The 17961-nt window shown below is 39.3% G+C and overlaps 1 protein-coding gene across 1 annotated transcript in view; it reads right to left on the minus strand.

The window, feature by feature from the left end:
• LOC126235415 (uncharacterized) overlaps window positions 1–17961 on the minus strand; it is a 165458-nt gene that overhangs the window by 8123 nt on the left and 139374 nt on the right. Inside the window, exons 6-11 of the mRNA XM_049944136.1 lie at window positions 16711–17097; window positions 12063–12593; window positions 11127–11264; window positions 10857–11054; window positions 6211–8622; window positions 1102–2064 (exon numbers count right to left, since the gene is read on the minus strand). Coding sequence (XP_049800093.1) covers window positions 1102–2064; window positions 6211–8622; window positions 10857–11054; window positions 11127–11264; window positions 12063–12593; window positions 16711–17097 — 4629 coding nt within the window. The remainder of the gene's footprint in view (window positions 1–1101; window positions 2065–6210; window positions 8623–10856; window positions 11055–11126; window positions 11265–12062; window positions 12594–16710; window positions 17098–17961) is intronic.

Genomic DNA, 17961 nt, shown 5'->3' on the forward strand with positions numbered 1-17961 from the left:
AACTTATCTTGAAGCATCTGCAATGTCAGGTTTTTCATTATTTCCATGATGCTCTCCATTAAGTCAAACAACCTATGACCATTTGAGCTTCTCTTCCCTGTGTGCATTCAGTATCCCCTGTTAGTCCCATCTGATACCAGCAATATTCTAGGATGCGTCACACAAATGTTCTGTACAACCACATCCTTTGTGGAATGACTGCATTTCCCCTGTATTCTACCAACAATTAAAAATCTGACACCTGCTTTGGTCACAACTGAGCTTTTGTGATAATTCCATTTCATGATCACACAAACTGTTACACTCATGTATTTCTAAGAGTTGACTGATTCCAACTGTAATTCACTGACATTCTGGATAAAGGATATCACATTTCTGTGTTTTGTGCTGTGCCCAATTTTACATTTCTAAACATTTAAAGCAAGTTGCAGTCTTTGCTGGGCTACATCTAGGACTCAATGCAGCAACATGTTGGTGTATGCATCAATATTAATGGAAGGCTTTTTCAACATTTTATGTAAGAGAGAGTTTCTTGTAGTACATATGTTCCTGTGTTTTTCCAAGATTAAAGCAATATGAAGATTTGCAGAAAATGGCTTCTCACATGCTAACAAAGTGTTCGCAGACCCATTCTCTACACAACATAATTATTTTTTAAAGACGAGAAATGTGTCATGAAAGTTGGCCATAATTTTTAATTATTCCTTCTGAACAGGTTAATAAGAACAGTCTTTAACAAATGTGAAACTTTCACTGCTGGGGAAATTTTGCTATCATTCCATTCAAAGAAGAAAATAGTTTTTTCCATCATAGGAATAGGTACTTGTCTCACACAGATATGAGAAAATTATACGATGCAGGAAGTAAACAGTCTGCAAATTTAACAAAATTGCAACAGAAATAAGTACTTCAATGATATAATATTCACAACCACCCAACAATTAGTATGTGCTGCTGTTAAGGAAGAACAATTTAATAAAAATTTGCACCAATAAGTCATTACTTACAAACTAACATTATATTTATCTGAAATACAAAGTCTCATTATTTTAGGAAACATTATTGAAGGAATGCACGAAAAAACACAGGTGATAAAAATACCTTGTTGGCAGCCAGTACACGCAATAAGTCATGATTGCGCACACGGCCCTGGACAAGACGGCGCTTCGAGTTGAGTACAGCCTTATTACTTCGGATGAGTGCAGCACTCCGTTCGTGGTTGTGCCCAGCACCAGGGACTGGAGGCGCAGAAGCAGGTCGTTGCTCGTCCACACCAAACACTTCCCGGATGACAGCACGTCGACGCATCACACGTGATTCGGTGCGAGTACGTGATTTGAACACTAGCGTGGCATATCGGTCACCCAAAATACCACCATTTTGGCGAAATGCCTGATGGAAGTCTGTAGGTGCTGCTTTGGGCAGCACACAGTTGGCAAGGGTTTCTTCACTGCTCTTTATTTCTTGTTTGCCTCCTGTACAACCTTTCTTGAGCTTTTTGCTAAACTTGGACACTGTAGATGCAGACGTAGTGGAAGGTAATGGCGATGAAGAACACGAAAGGTCCTTTTCCCGAATAAGGACAACAGTTGGCGAAGGTAGTAGCTCCGGGCCACTGCTGGCAGGGCGTGGTATGAGGCGGGGACCAACTTTCTGTGCTGCGCCCCTCTTTCTTGTCTTTCTCTGTAGCTTGTAACGGTCTGCCAAAACATCAGCGATAGAGCTTCCAGAACCAGTAGCTCTTGATGAAGATGGTGGTGTTGGTGTAACTGCTGAAGACACATCTGCTGATTCAGTGCATGCACTATTGTTTGCACTCGCATTAACTGGTGAGGATTTTGTCGACACAGCACTGGAAGGGAGGGGATTCCAACTGGAGCGCGAGTCTAAGTCTGAACAACTGTCTGCAGTGTAAGGGGACATTGCACGTTGCTTGTCAAGGTCAGGCAATGAGGCTGAACGTGGTGGCCGTGGGATATTGATCAGTGATGGCGGCATTCTCAGGGACTGCTTAAATCTGTACACCTCTTCTTCCCAACCAGGTCGAAACTCACTGCCTGTCGCCTGCAACATCAAAACATACGCAGCAAATTAATCAAATGTAAAGACAATTAGAACAGCTTACAACAAAATCAGAAACATCACACTGCAAAATGGCTCTCCCTAATGACCTAAACATCAACGGGATATTAAAATAAAATCTTTCCTTTTTCTCCAGAAATAATATTTTTAATACTGGTCATCAGAGTATTCAGATACAGAAACTGCTGCATCCCACTTACCATGCCATAGGTTGAAACAATTGAGGCCTATAAGCTATTGTCAACAAGACCCAACTTCCAATATTATGTTCCCAATTTTCTGTGATATAGAGAAGGCATCAGTGACACATATTTTACTTATTTTTCTAATGGTATTTCCTAATAGTCCAACAGTATGTAAATTACTTAAATTACTTTGCTGTCTGCTAAAATGAATCAACAACATTCAATTTTAACACGAATCAGTCTTCTAGTCTCTCCTGTTGGGAAAGTTGTTCATGCTAAACTTTTTCATTATATTTAAGCACTGGTCCAGTCAAAAAAGTTCATTACCACTAATCAGCATAATATCATCATTTAGACAGTTTTGAAATATTTTTCATGCAACAAAATGATGAAATCAGAATTATATGACATTTCTAAAGTCAAACTGCTTATTGATTATGAAGACTGGTGTATCATATATTTTACATCTTCCAAAGGTAAATGGCAACACTTAAAAAAAATGTGTGTAGGCTAATGAAACAAGTATTTAAGGGGAGTTACAACAAAAATTTTTTTTTCACATATTCGGATTTTTATCTCATTATAAAATTTGCAATTTTCCTTATAAACTGACATGGGACACATTTTATTTTATTTTTTTAAATATAATCTACATCGGTTGAAAATGTTAAAATTTTTATGTGCTTACTTCAAGATCTAATAAAATCAGTAATTTTTTATATAGAAGGCTGTGGATTGCTGAATTATAAAGGTTAAATTTTGTGTTTGTATTGGTAGCACTGTCAAAAGCAGTATTTTATCATTTCATAATATAAAAATGCGTTGTATGTCGAAGTGCTAATGTTTTTCCGAGGAAAAGTGACGAATAGATTGGTAAATCTCTCAAAAAGTAAAGTACGACTCCAAAATGAAGTGTTTTTAAGAAACATGGGTTTCATGGTAAAAGATTTTCAAATGAAGGGCAACATTGTGTTCAACATGTGGCTTGTGAAGTTACAGACAATGAAATACAGGCAAACTCATCAGTATCAAGAAAAACACACATTAGTGCTTCGAAGATTAAAATAAAACATTGTGATACACAGTTTTCTCAAAATGAAAGTGATGTAAATGGTAGGTTAGGTTATATTCTGACAGATTTACACATCCTAACAAGGATGTTAGGTGAATGTGTGTGTCGTAAAATATGTGGAGGGCCAGTTAGTTTACATGAAGACAGTGAAGTATCAAATGGATTAGCCAGGAAACTTAATCATTAATTGTGCCAGTTGTAAATATACTCACTCAATTAGGAATTCTGATAAGTGTAAAGATAATTATTTTGTAGTAAATGTTAGGTGGTTTTATGGATTGAGAGCTATTGGCAAAGGACACACTGCAGCAGAAACAATGTGTGCTGTAATGAATATGCCACGCACACCTTGTAAAATCGGCAAGTATGCAAGATTTATTGGAACTGCTGTGGAATCTGTTGCATGTGAGTCAATGAAGGGTGCTGCAAACGAAGCTGTTGAAATAAATGATCATATGACTGACAAGCCAGTAGCTTTTGATGGCACTTCGCAGAAGCACAGCTACTGTTCTAAGGATTCTGTTGCTACAATGACCAGTGTGGGTACTGGACAGGTAATAGATTTCCAGATTTTAACCATACATTGTTATAAGTGTAAATCAGGGAATGAAGAAGGAAACACCTATGACAGAAATTATGAAGGAACAAGTGATGGTAAGGAAGCCTCTGCAGCTATTGAAATATTTAGTTGATCTGTGAATGAAAGGGGAGTGTGTTACACTAAGTTCTTAGGTGATAGAGAGTCAAAAACATGTAGCACTGTAGTAGCCGTTCAGCCTTATGGTGAGAAGATTATCGCAAAACTGGAATGCGTTGGTCATGTCACGAAGAGGACGGGCACCAGCTTGAGGAAGTTGAAACAAAGTTTGAGAGACAAGAAACTTTCTGATGGTAAAACCATAAGTGGCAGGCTGACAAACAAAATGACTGATGAACTATAGCAGTATTATTGGGTGGTCAATAGAAATAATACTGAGGATTTGTTGAAAATGAAGCAGGCAGTATGGGCTATCTTCTTCCACAGACTGTCAACTGACGAAAAACCAGTACACCACCTTTGTCCTCCTGGACCTGATTCATGGTACAATAACTGCAATGCCCACTACTCAAAACAGTTCATAGTCATAAACATTCCACCCAGCAGCAGTCACGGATATCATAAAACCTATTTACAGAGACCTGGCAAATCCTGAATTACTGGAGAAGTGCCTGCACGGTCAGACTCAAAATCCCAATGAGTCTTTCAATAATCTTATATGGACTCGCTTACCAAAAAATGTTTTTGTTGGAATGAAGACACTAAAGTGGGGGTCAGTGATGCTGTTATTACTTTTAATGATGACAACATTGGTAGGGTGAAAGGGCTACAGCATATGGGAATTAATCCTGGATCAAACTGTATCAGGGAACTAGAACAGATGGACAAGGTTCGCATTGATAAACCAGTGTATGCAGCACAGTGGACCACTAAGGAGTCCAGAAAGAAGGAAATAAGAAAAAACTTAGAGAAAGATGAAGAGGATGATATACAGTAGGCAGGCCTATGGTGCACGGTGAGTGACTAACAATAAAAAAATTAAGCATATTTAAAAATGAGTTACAGTCTTTTGAAACAAAATTGTTAATGCTTTCGTGGCCACTTGTTGACAAACTGCTTATTGGCTTCTGTCTTGGGTTCTTCGGCCGACGTTCATCTAATGATTTTTCTGACGTTTTGCCAGCACGAGTGGCTGTCATTGTCAAAGCTTCACCCTCCATTGCCGTTGGTGAACTGGAGCCGAGCTCGCGGACGTAGACTATATGTACCTGGTGCACCGGAAATGACCGCAGAGAAGCCCTCGGACATTGGCGCGCCAGGTACATATAGTCTGCGCCCGCAAGCTCGGCTCCAGTTCACCACTGGCAATGGAGGGTGAAGCTTTGACAATGCCAGCCACTCGTGCTGGCGAAATGTCAGAAAAATCATTAGATGAACGTCGGCCGAAGAACCCGAGACAGAAGCCAATAGGCAGTTTGTCAGTCTTTTGAAACTTTAGAAGCCGTTCCTGAAAATTTACCTTTTCTGTTGCATTTTCCCCTAAATCTCAGAAACCACTTTGAGTAGCATATTCAAATTTTGAGGGAGTAATAACATACATATCCTGAGTCTACTGAACTAAAAGAAGAACATAATATTATGTATAATTAAAAATATTTAGGATAACATGCAAAAAAGTAAACAAAATTTTAAACAAGTAATTAAAAAATTGTATTTCCAAAAGCAGTGGCTGAAATGCAATTATTGTAGTTCAGTAGACTCAGAACATACAGTTTAATGTCCTGTAAAAGTTTCATGTCAATGGCTACAGTGGTTCCTGAAATACAGGGAAGCCAAGTCCCTAAATTTAACATTGTCGGGATAGGGCGTTCCAACTAATGAAACTTACTAATTTTTGGAAACAAAGCGATTATCTTTCTCTTCAAAGAAAAAATAAAATAAAGAACCTAAAGATATGTTTAAATGCTATTATTTGGTCAATAAGAAGGACTAAAAGAAATACTTGCAATTGTGAATTACGCGAGGACACACACACACACACACACACACACACACACACACACACAGAGAGAGAGAGAGAGAGAGAGAGAGAGAGAGAGTGTCTGATACATGGCATTACAAAATGAAACTCTGTTGGAGATTCACTGTTTGTATCATTGTTCCTGAATTAATTTGTTAAATATAATATTACTTTGCCATAGAAATATGACTATTCAATGTACCAAGTATAGGATTCATCTATCAAGTACAGGAATTATCCATCATATCTACTCAATCAAATATGTGTATGTGTGAAAAATGTGTAATAAGAGAACTGAGACGAATTTACTTACTGATTTCTGCTGCTGTCGTTTCTGAGCACCTCGCAGGCCTTTCCTCCTCCTCTTGCGTTTCTTTTGTCTCTTCTGGTGCTGCTGAGGTGCTGGAGCAACTGGGGGATCTTTGGATCGCAGGCGTGTCCTAGGCGGCTCACTGGCCGTCTCATCCTCTGAGCCACTGCTACTGCTGTGGCTAATGCTACCTCCTACACTGGTGGCAGCCTCACTCGCAACAGAGGCATCGCGCTGACCACCAAGCCCCAGGCGGGCTTTCATCTCAGCCAGACTGATCTCGTCCTCACCATCCTTCTCGTCAATAGCTCCAGCACTTCGGGGTCGTTGGTGGAATCTCAACAAATCCTTCTGCTGCTGTAGCTGCCTTTTCCGTGGTCGACCTCGCTGCCGTGCAACTAATGGTGCATCTTCGTCAGAATCACATTCTTCATGTTCAGACACTGTACTTTTTTCCACCTTTATCATTGTTAAATCCTTTTCAAGTTTCACTACTAAAGTACCACGATTATTCAAACCAGTCAGTGAGCTTTCTTTCTCATTCATTAGTTTCCTCACATTCTCCTCCTTAACATCAGATTTCTCTGTCTTCTCATTTGCCAATTTAGAATCCTTCTCTGCTGTCACAGTCTTAAGTTTTGCCATGTCAGTCTCTTCTGTGTCTGGTCTTATATCCTTTTCTTTCAATGGCTTGACATCATCATCTTCCTTCAGTGCACATGTTTCGCTTCTACTTTTCCTTCTATTGAGTGCTTCTAAACTCTTTTTAACATCTTTACTCTGATCTCTTTCAACATCTACCTCATCATCACCTTCCTTTGACTTCCTTTTTGGCACCTTTGAAATCTTCAAAATGTCTGATTTTGTTCTCTTCTTTGTTGCTTCTTTTCCTGAAATTTTATTGTCACCTTCCTGCCACTTTTTCACAGATGTAGTTTCCTCATTTACTACTTGTGCACACTGCTCTTCTACTACCTCTACCTTTGTTTCGTTTGTGTCATTCCTGAGCACTTCCTGTTGCTGGTCTTCTGGCTGTTGCAAAGTCTGTTTCATTACAGCTTTCCAGTGCTGTTTCACCTTCCTTGGTTCCTTCATTTTCTTCATTTCATCCTTTCTCCTAGTTCCATCTCTCATCGATTTTCTGTCCTTCCCACTTTTCCTAAACCCATCTCTACCCGACTTCCCACTCGATTCCTTATCACTGGGAATGTTTATACCTTCCTCACGTAGCACTTTCCTCTCTACCAGTTTGACTAACCTTATCACACCATCATTGACAATCCTATATTCACTTCTGATGGGATCTTCCACAGGAGTTGGTCTTTCTGGGGGCAGTGACGGTGGTGGAGCGACAGAGTCGTCTTCACCTTCGACATCTACAGTTATACCCTCTTCATCATTATCGGGCCTGTCGTCGGCATCTTCAGACTGCTCAACCCTTTCGAGCTCCTCGGGCGGTATCTGCAGAATATTCTCAACCTGCAACACACGCTCAACGCACCCCTCAGCCTCTGCTGCTTCAGCAGCAGTAACAGCAGCTGTTGCAGGTTCAACGGTATATGCCTGAAGTGGTTGCTGGGTGTCAATCTGGAAGTATGGTGCTTCATTCTTCCCACCACGTATAATATTGCCCAGGCCAGCCAGTGGGCCAATAGCATACCTTCTGCGAGATTTGGAAGGACCCTTCCGTTTCACACGGTCTGACCCAGATCCTGAACGCAGTTGTTCGAGGAACTGCTCACAGGTGTTTGACCACTCTGGATCAGCAGATTCAGCTGCTGTGTTATCAGCACTAACCTTATCAGTATTTTCATCTGTTGTCTGCTCTTGCTGCTGCAGCAACTGCTGCTGTTGTTGCTGCTGTTGCTGTTGTTGTTGCAGTACTTGTAATTGTTGTTGTTGTTGTTGTTGCTGCTGCTGCTGCTGCTGTTGCTGCTGCTGCTGTTGGCTATAATGTTGGTGATGATACGGATGGTGCCCTGCAGCTTTTGCACTATTGGCCATCGATTTACGGTCTCGGCGCAGTTCGTCCAGAGTCTGCCTCTCAAGCACAGGCATCTCACTATCACTGTCGCTGTCACGGAAATCAAACACAGAAGTCTCCGAGGAGGAACGTAAGCCTGATGGATCATTACGGGCACTCGCAAGAGAAGTGCCATGATTGTCTTCTCCCATATGTCCACCTGACGAGGAAGATGAATCATGAGGACTGAACAGCCGTCGACGTGGTGGACCTGAAGTGGGTGTGGTAGCTGGAGGCACACGCTCACGTGTTAACTTCGGTGGGCTGCCCTGCTGTGGGGGTGGAGGTGAAAACAGCTGTGGAGTGCCGCGAGGAGAAGGGCCTGCTGAGCTGGTCGCACTGCCTGGTGTTGGTGAACGGAACTGTAGTTGCTGCTCCAAGTTTTGACCCACCTAGAACCAAAGAACTTATATCAATATATAACAGCAAAGCACATTGTTACAAGAGAATTGGAATCTGGCACAGTTATTGCAGAAGTTTCAAGCTGCTTCAAAGAGTGTAAAACCTGACTACTCATTGGTATTCACACTCACACAAAAGCCACCATACCAGCCACAACTAGCCACCCAATAAAGATAGACAATTATAATTCACTGTAACTCCTCAAGCACTTACCTGTTATTTTAGGATGATGTAATGACTTTCTGAATATTCGGATGACTGTTCCTTACGTAAAAATACAACAGAATTCCAGTCATCATCAAACGTTATTTCCAAACTATTTTCAATATTATTGATAACTGTTTGTCAATAAGATGCCTTTTACTTTCAAAGGAGCACATAAATGCTGGTGAGAACTGTGGAAGTAATCGATCTTTTATTACTCTACCCTAAAGCATTCCAAGCAAGATTATGAACTGATGTGACTATTTTACATGAGAAAGGAAAGAGGTTTTATTTAATTAACAAGATAATTTCTTTCATGCCTCATTTCCTTAAACCAATGAAAGACTGCAGACAGATGAGATTTCCTAAATGACAAATTCAGTAATATCAAGCCACCAGACTGAAATTCAAGCACACTAAAAAATCGCTATAGCCACCATATTCGTTGCAAGATAATGGCAGCTGAACTGATACTCAAATCAATTCTAATGTAGGCCTTTCATTTATGTTTCAGTCCCAGTTGTACATTTTTAACAGTAAGTATGGAAAGTCTACCCATTCCCACAGACCAAATATTCCCCACAACTGAAAAAAACTTTCTCTCAAATGGAGCAGATGTCCCAAGCAAAGAAATCACTAACTTAACCATTTTAGAAATATTACAACATGAAATATCTATCTTTTGAAACACCTTAAAAATTTCTTTCAACTTCTCTTCAATAATATCTAGTACTTTCTCAGAATTTGACCACAACCTACACTGTGTTTTTGAATTATCCACAACTAGTGCACTCTCTTCTAAATCACATTACGCAATTTCAGTTCATTAATTTATTCGCTGCAACATACTAACTTTATCAGAACAAGTCCTCCACTATTCTTAAACGCCAGCAGGTTAACATTAACTCACACTTTCTTTTCCGCATCGCTGAACGGTGAGACAAAAACGGATAGAGATAAAATGATCAAAAATCTGTAGACGAGTTCCTTTTCACACAAAAACAACATAAACACATTGCCCCTGTTGTGTTGCCAAATGTGAGAAGTTGGTGGTGGAACCATCCTGCCTCACCACTGATATCAGTGGAGAGGCACCACCATAACAAAACATCTAAAATGAGATGTCGAACAAATAGGTCCAAAAAGAAATTATCCTCACCAGTCATAAAATTCTCAATCCCTGATATTTTTGCAGCCCTGGACAGTGTTAAAAAACTAGAACTGCCCAAGCTAATCCCAAACATACTGCAAGCCTAAATATAGAACCTTCCATAGTTTTTAACAACTACAATTTGACAAAACCGACAACTCATTTTAGGTAGGATGCTGAGATTGCCTGCCCTTTTCACAGTGCAGCGATAGAACAAAATTTAGTCACTTCTAAACCTTTTTGGGTGGCAATCAATCATGAACATCAGCTGACAAATTAGTGTACCAAAAGTAATGAGAGCCTTGTCAGAAATCTTATTAGCCATTGCTTTCTGTAGGCTATATCAGAAACATTTCTCCTCTTTTTATGAGCAGTAATATAGCATGTGTGCTGGTAGTCCACTACACTGAGCAAAGTAATAATGATGCTCAAATGTACAAACACTGAAATTGTGCCACAGTTTTTGGAAATAAAGCAGAACTACGTAGCTCAAAAAACTGTAGTACAGATTAAAAAATATTGCATTAAATTTGCAATGGTAGAAGTTAGTCCCAGAATGTCAATATGAGTCATTTATTTATCGCAATAAAAACTTTACCAGTAATGTTAGGATTAAGGGTCTGAATGAACAGACAAGGCAGAGCAGTGATAGCATCTTTATAATACTTCTTACGTACAAAAATGACTCAATGAAGAAATCAGAGAGAGGCTTAATCGATTAAGTGAAATCCATCAAAACTGAATAAAACTTACTCAAATGGCATGAAATTACATCACTTCTCAGCCCATTAATGTACTCCCCATTTTGCTCAGATGTATTAAGACACACCTAGTTGAAATTCCAGATGCACTAATCCTATCACTCCATACCTGCTTCAGTTCAGCCTTTGTGCGTATCCTTGCGAGGTTTGCAGCCGTGTGGTCAACCTCTGTTGCAGTGTGATCAAGACAGACCGAATCGACTGCCTTAGGGAGGTGCAGTTTGTAGGTACCCGGAGGTTCTTGCATCTGTGCAGATGGCTGAGTCTGCTGTTGTTGCCGGAGCTGCTGCTGCTGCTGCTGCTGCTGCTGCTGTTGTTGTTGCTGCTGCTGCTGCTGTTGCTGCTGCTGTGGTGGTGGTGGTGGTGGCAGCTGTTGTGCCTGGCGACTATTCTGCTGTAGTTGATTCTGCAGCTGACTGATACGAGCTTCCTTCACTTCCAGGCTGGTGCGCAATATGCTTATCACGTGCTTGTCAACTATGCCCTGGGCAGTTGTCATAGGAGCCGAAGCTCTCACCTGTTCATCAAAATATTTTTAAGTGAAATGAATTAAATACCAGTTAACACTGCTACAGTATGTTTAGTTTTACGCAATCCACTCAGTATTGCATCTCACATTTTCAGAAGTACTCGAGTAATCTATCAATGATTAGAGAAAGCTGCAAAATCTTTGGATCACCAAGAATTAAAACTACCACATACTACTTGTTTCAGTGGGTACGTGAGGACTTACAGTCTCTGAATTCAACATTTCAGCAACACCTCAAAGAGAAAAACAAGTATGGAGAGGTATAAATGAAGGAATTTCTTTGGAAGTACAACAAAACAGTAAAACATATTTAAGACAAACTTGAATCACAGTGTTGTGATTGGTTTAGGTAAGCTGGTGTACTGTTTCTAGGTTTTTGATAAGGTGGTCATTAAAACCATTGCATAAAATACTGAGACAAAATATTTAAAATATGATAAAATAAAATGTCCACCTACACTAATTCAAATAACAAAATACTCTCTCTCTTCATATACATAGAACATTTTGCAATGTGTGTGTCCCACTAAACTATAAAATAGAGGGCAGCCCTGTAATAATGTGATACAGAAACAGACATTTTAATCAATTTTTCCCTTTCATTTAAAAGTTGATAATTATGAGGTGGGCATCCAAAAAAGTTTTTGTGGAGAGCAGTATGATCTAAGTTTCTCATGTTAATACATACATATCTGCATAACACAAACACAGTCAAGGGCATACATACCACCAAAGGCTACCAGTTTGGGCTTTATTAAACTGTCTCAATTACAAGAGTCAACAAACCTGCTGCTGTTGCTGCTGCTGCTGCTGCTGCTGCTGCTGCTGCTGCTGCTGATGGTGATGCAATGATTGCTGGTGCTGTGCCGGTGGCAGTGATCCAGCCAAAAGCTTCTGCAGTGAGTGGCCTGTCTGGTACTGATAGTTAGGTCCAATACCACCATATGGCATGACAGGTTGCTGGTGCACATTCTGTTGATGGTGTTGATGCTGCACCTGCTGTTGCTGCACTTGCTGCTGCTGTTGTGCCTGCTGATGCTGCTGTTGAGACTGGACAACATGGTTGTGGTGAGGATAGTTGTGCCTGCCATTCATCTGCACCTGGTGTTGCAGACTGATCTCTGACTGAGATTGCTGCTGTTGTTGCTGCTGCTGTCGTGGGCCATTGTAGGAATGGATACGCTGCTCTATCTGCTGCTCAATGGCAGTCCTCCAAGAGTCCAGGCGAGGAACTTTAGCTACCATATGCTGCCGCGTGTCTGACACGGATGAACATGAGGAACGTTTTTGGCCTGTAGTGGCCGAGTGATCTCTGGCCTGAAAAGAAAGAACATTTACAAGTGTTATTCCCACCACTTGAAACACATCTCTTGAGAAAACTGACGACAGAAAGTGGAACTAACAAACTTTAGTGCTGTATTTGCCAATAAATAATTTTGGTCATCACATTAATGAGATCTAGCATCATTTCTCATCTTACTCAATTCTCAAACATGCAGGAAAGGTTGAAACAATGAATTTCTGGACATGCATCTATTAAAATATTTCCTCACTACTGATACTGAAAGCAAAACTTAAACAATAAAAATACTGTAATCCAGCACATACTGGATTATACCATGATATATGATACATTTAGCTGAGTCAAAATCTATTCAATCTCTATCGAGCACAGGTACAGTGCAATTCAAAATGGTTATAACGATTACAAACAACTACAGCTATTTAATGTGTAGTCATACATCAATAATAAGTACAGATAATGTAAACAAAAGTTTGAAATTTCAATTGTTGGTAAAGCGCATTGAATCAGAAGTCACGCACAAGTGGTGATATGTATGTGAATAGTTCCATATCATACATGAAAAAGGCAGGCTCTGTACAGATGGACATGGTTGAACAATGGCTGATGCCACAGCTTGATATGGTTTTCATGGGGTACATCTTTCCACAAGATAGAGCACCACCATATAAGAGTATGAAGTTTCATACTTTTAAATTAATGTCTTCCAAACTGTTACACTGGTCGCACTGAAAATGATGACACTGTTCTCTTGGCCACCCAGATCCATAGACCTGATACTCATGAAAGGCAACCTGAAAATGTAGCATCTATTTTTGGTGAAGAAGAAGAAGAAGAAGAAGCAGTGATCACCAAGCTTTTCGACTGGAATGTCTACTTTTGCAAAAACTTCAACAGCTTTTTTCCAAAATGGTTATTGCCTGTTTTCCACTTTTGGCTCTATTGAAGCTTTCAACAAATGTTTGATTCCACTGAGAAACGGCAGCATTGTCCCACTTGTGAACTCTCAGTCATTCTCTGATTTAAGACGTTTTCTCAACATTTTTCTTTTCCCACCCAATTTAATAATTGCAAAATCTGCAGAATATTGACTTCGACCCTTCATGGGCATATGATCCATATATGACAATGTTACAGATAGAACCAACAAAGTAAGTAACATAGAAGTAGAATAAAAAATAAACTCTGTTCGTACATTAGGCAAAAGTTTCAGTGTAGTCAACGTACGCCAACAGGTTTTGTTTTGCAATCACTATACTGCAAAGTGTAAATAAGTAGCCTACACACATGTTCAGTGTTTCTGTGAATGCAGAACTAACACACAGTCATAGGGATCACAAATTCCTTCTGGTGTGGTGAGGGTCGTAATCAAACTCGGTGATGAAAAACTGGGTGATGAAACAGGATTAGTCTCTTGATTCATTTCAAAATAAGAGAAGAAAACAATGGGCACCACACAATACATAGATTTGGTAACAGCTACCACACAACTGCTTGCTGAGATTGGCAGTGTCATAAAAGAGGTAATTCAGGCTCGCTTCTCCCAATGATTGATGCAATCACAATTCGCAATACATGCCACCTACAGCTGTCACGTTAAAGTGTCCACATTATACTAAGTTATAAATTTAGCTAGCAGGCAAACTTATGAATTTCTTTGTTCTGAGAGCCAGATCCCACGGTTGAGTCCTATGTTGCACTGGGTGGCATGTATCTTACAGACCATTCAACTGCCCACGATCAGCAAGGCATTGAAAACATTGGTACATCTTTGCATTTGCACACTTTTTATTCTGCAAACACTTTCTTATACACATTAACATTCCAAATTAGGCTTTGCCAGATGACGTGCAATACCAGTAACCAAAAATTGGTTTCATTTGTGATATTTATACACAGAAAATAAAGCTATTTTAAATTACTCTGATAAAATAGTTTATCTAGATACAGTTCACTATTTTATTAAGTAATTTAGCAATTTTGCATTTTCAGGCCAAGTTCACACATATATTCGCTCAAATGCATATTTTTCAGGTGCCTACTCATTAGTCTTTGTATGGGGGTATGAGACAGATATTGATACAACCTTCGGCGGAAACAATTATAAACTCAAAACTTTTATTTCTAATGTGCTTGAGTCGGCTACTCCACTTAAGCTTCAGACTGTATGGTATGAAATGCATAGTCAATTAGATGTTGTCTGTGTGATCAAAGGGAATCATATAGCACACCTGTAAGGTATGCAAAAAATACTGCATTCTCTGTCATTCTCATCAGTGTACTGCTACACTTTAAACAGTTATAGCCATTTATAATCGCTATATTCATTTTGAATTGTCCTGTATCTCTCAGTTCTACAGCCAGTGCCAACTGTACAACAGAGCAAAACATCAAGCAACAAATGAACGAAGTACATTAAAAAAGCAATAAAAATAATTTACAAATGTCCTATAAACGAACATGAACTCAGTTCTGAAATAAGAGTTTGTTGTAGAAAGAAAACGAAACTATACAACAAGAAAGGACATTTGGGATAGAATGTGTAGCACTGGTGATTGGGGAAATCAAGCCATGGACTGAGGTTAGTGCAAGAGCAAATTAAAAGTAATTTTTTGAGAACATTTCTTGTCACAAACACCAGTCTGGCCAAAATACTTTAAAAATGGATTAAAAATAAATTTGGTTGCAATAAAATATTTATACACAATGATTATCGGTGTCAGTCAAAATGCAACATCTTCAAACTGTTTATTACATGATGGCAGGTGGCAGTGGAGAACGGAGCAGGTGTTGTGACTCCACAAATGTCAACTGCAGTTGATGTTCATGGAGTCACAAGATCTGCTCTGTTCTCTGCTACCACCTACCATCATGGTATAACTGGGCTGAAGATGGTCACATTCTGATAGAAACCAGAAACCATTGCAAATAAATACTTTATTGTAGTTAAGACTGTTTTTACTCCATTTTTAAAGCAAAATAAAAGTTTTACCACTATACTGAACAACATTTGCTCAGAAGAGGAGAGAAAAGTTGGCAGTTGGGGTGCTGCCTGTATGGAAGAATTCTTCAGCAATGTCAAAATAATATTAAGAGAAATGGATTTAAACTTATTAAGGTATAAAAAAAATATATTCTGATAATGCGGGATTTTATTAATTACCGACTGATTGTGAATGCATGTTGACAGAGGTAAATTTCACATCAGAAAGTACTGCAATGAAAGGAATAGGAATGAAGACTTACAGCAGAGTAAAAAATGACAATGAAGACAGTGTAACCATTGTACTGTTCAACATCTGATGGGAAGCCAAAAAGACGTGAATACAAGTCATAAGGAAGTTGGAGGTTTTATTCTAATGAAGACAGTGTAGTAATTTATAAGAGACAGTCAATTGAAAAGGAGATAGATGAGAAAAAATTAAGTATGTTTATTATTACAAAGTAATCGCTATAACTGTTAATACATTTACCCCACTGTGAGACACGTCTGTCAACGCATTCATGCAAAAATGTTTGCAGTTACCTTTGGAACAATGATTGTACACAGGCACTCACCTCTTCATCCAAAGCGAAGTGTTGGCCACAAATGTCTTTCTTTTCACTCCAAAAATATGAAAAGTAGATGGGGAGATATCAGGATTGTACAGAGGATGCGTACAGGCTTCCCAGTGGAACTTCTGCAGCATACTCTAAACAACTCTCACACACATCACGGTTGTTTCGAGTATGGTGCAAAGTTTTGCTGGGAAGCCCTCTACGCATCCTCCATACAGTTCTGATATTTTTTAGCCTTGAAAAAAAGGCATTAATGGCCGTTGATTTGCTTCATATGAAGAGGTGCACATCTGAGGACAACCGTGGTTCCGTAGGCAACCACAAAAATTTTTCCATGAAGGCATTAACTATCTTCTCTCACTGGGGGCAAATGTGTTACAATTAATGCAATTTCTTTTGAAATAACAAACAGTTAACTAACTTTTTTCCATCTGTCTCATTTTCATTTGACTGCCCCTTACAGGAATAATTACATGAATGCAATCTACGATGCAACTGTAAAATGAAGTAGCCTATGCCTGTGGTCTCCATACAAAGTACAAACCTCAACAGATATAACAAACTTCACATTACCTGTGCATAGGATGCCACACCCGTTGCCTGAGTCCCATACTCAGTGCGATTGTAGGATTCAACAGAAGTAGCTGCCCTCTTAGAGGAATCATAGCCAGGATAAACAGGTGTAGAATATGGCACTGCCCTTTGCTGTGGGACCTGCACCCCATAGTAGTGGGACTGTTTGTTCAAGTCATAAGCTGAGGATGGAGCAGCAGAACTGGCTTGTTGGAGAACAGAAGCAGCAGCGGCCTTCTTGAAGCTTCCCATGTGAGGAAGGGTTCCACTACCCTGTTGTTGCTGCTGCTGCTGCTGCTGCTGAAGTTGTTGTTGCTGCTGCTGCTGCTGCTGTTGCTGTTGTTGATGCTGTGCACTGTATAGTTGATGCTGGGAACTGTTACGGCTCTAAAAGAATACCAAGCACACAAGGTAAGAACACCCATACAATAAATAACATAATTATGGAGGAGAAATAATACACCAATTTCCTGATGGAAACCACATGCTGCATCCATCAACAATGAAACACAAGTGCATACCATTCAAATACTCTTAGAAGACTCTAAGCATGGTGGCTGACCAGTGTAGATGAATCAACAGAAATCACATAACAGCGAACAGTTACCCTTTATGGCCACTGCCAGTGTTAGTTTGCAGACAATACTGTATTTAGGAAGTCTATGTCTACCAAACCAAACGTGACATGTGAAACTAACAATCATTGACATATATCTTCATTCTTACTGGGTCCATAGCTACGATGAATGTTTTAGATGATTTTGAGATGTCTTCAGCTGACATTTTTCTTTGATGGATGTAAAATTGTACTATTTTGGCTTTAGTTTATTTTCAGGTATCAAAAACTGAAACACTGTACACTGAATGCATTAATATCACTTATGAGTTAAATATAAAAACAAGTCATATCTCAAAATATACTGGGAGACATATAGGCCTAACTAACTTTATACAACATTTGTTAATACCTCTTTGCTCCTATGTTGTAATTATGACTGCATGTTATAGTCATAAAGTAAATTCAAAAATTTTTTTCATTGTTATGAGAGCACATTACTAATCAGTAGTTGCTGCAAAGCTTTGTTTCCTAGTAATGTATGTTAAAGACATCAACTTTATATAGAGCTTTTCAAAAACTGCTGAAAAGTAAAATGCCCTGATAATAATGAAAAATATTTCCAATTTATTTTACGGCTGTTACATGCAGTCATATATACAATAACTACAACAGAGGAACAAAGACATACGTGG

The sequence above is a fragment of the Schistocerca nitens genome, chromosome 2, assembly GCF_023898315.1.
Source record: "Schistocerca nitens isolate TAMUIC-IGC-003100 chromosome 2, iqSchNite1.1, whole genome shotgun sequence".
NCBI classification, from domain to species: Eukaryota; Metazoa; Arthropoda; class Insecta; order Orthoptera; family Acrididae; genus Schistocerca; species Schistocerca nitens.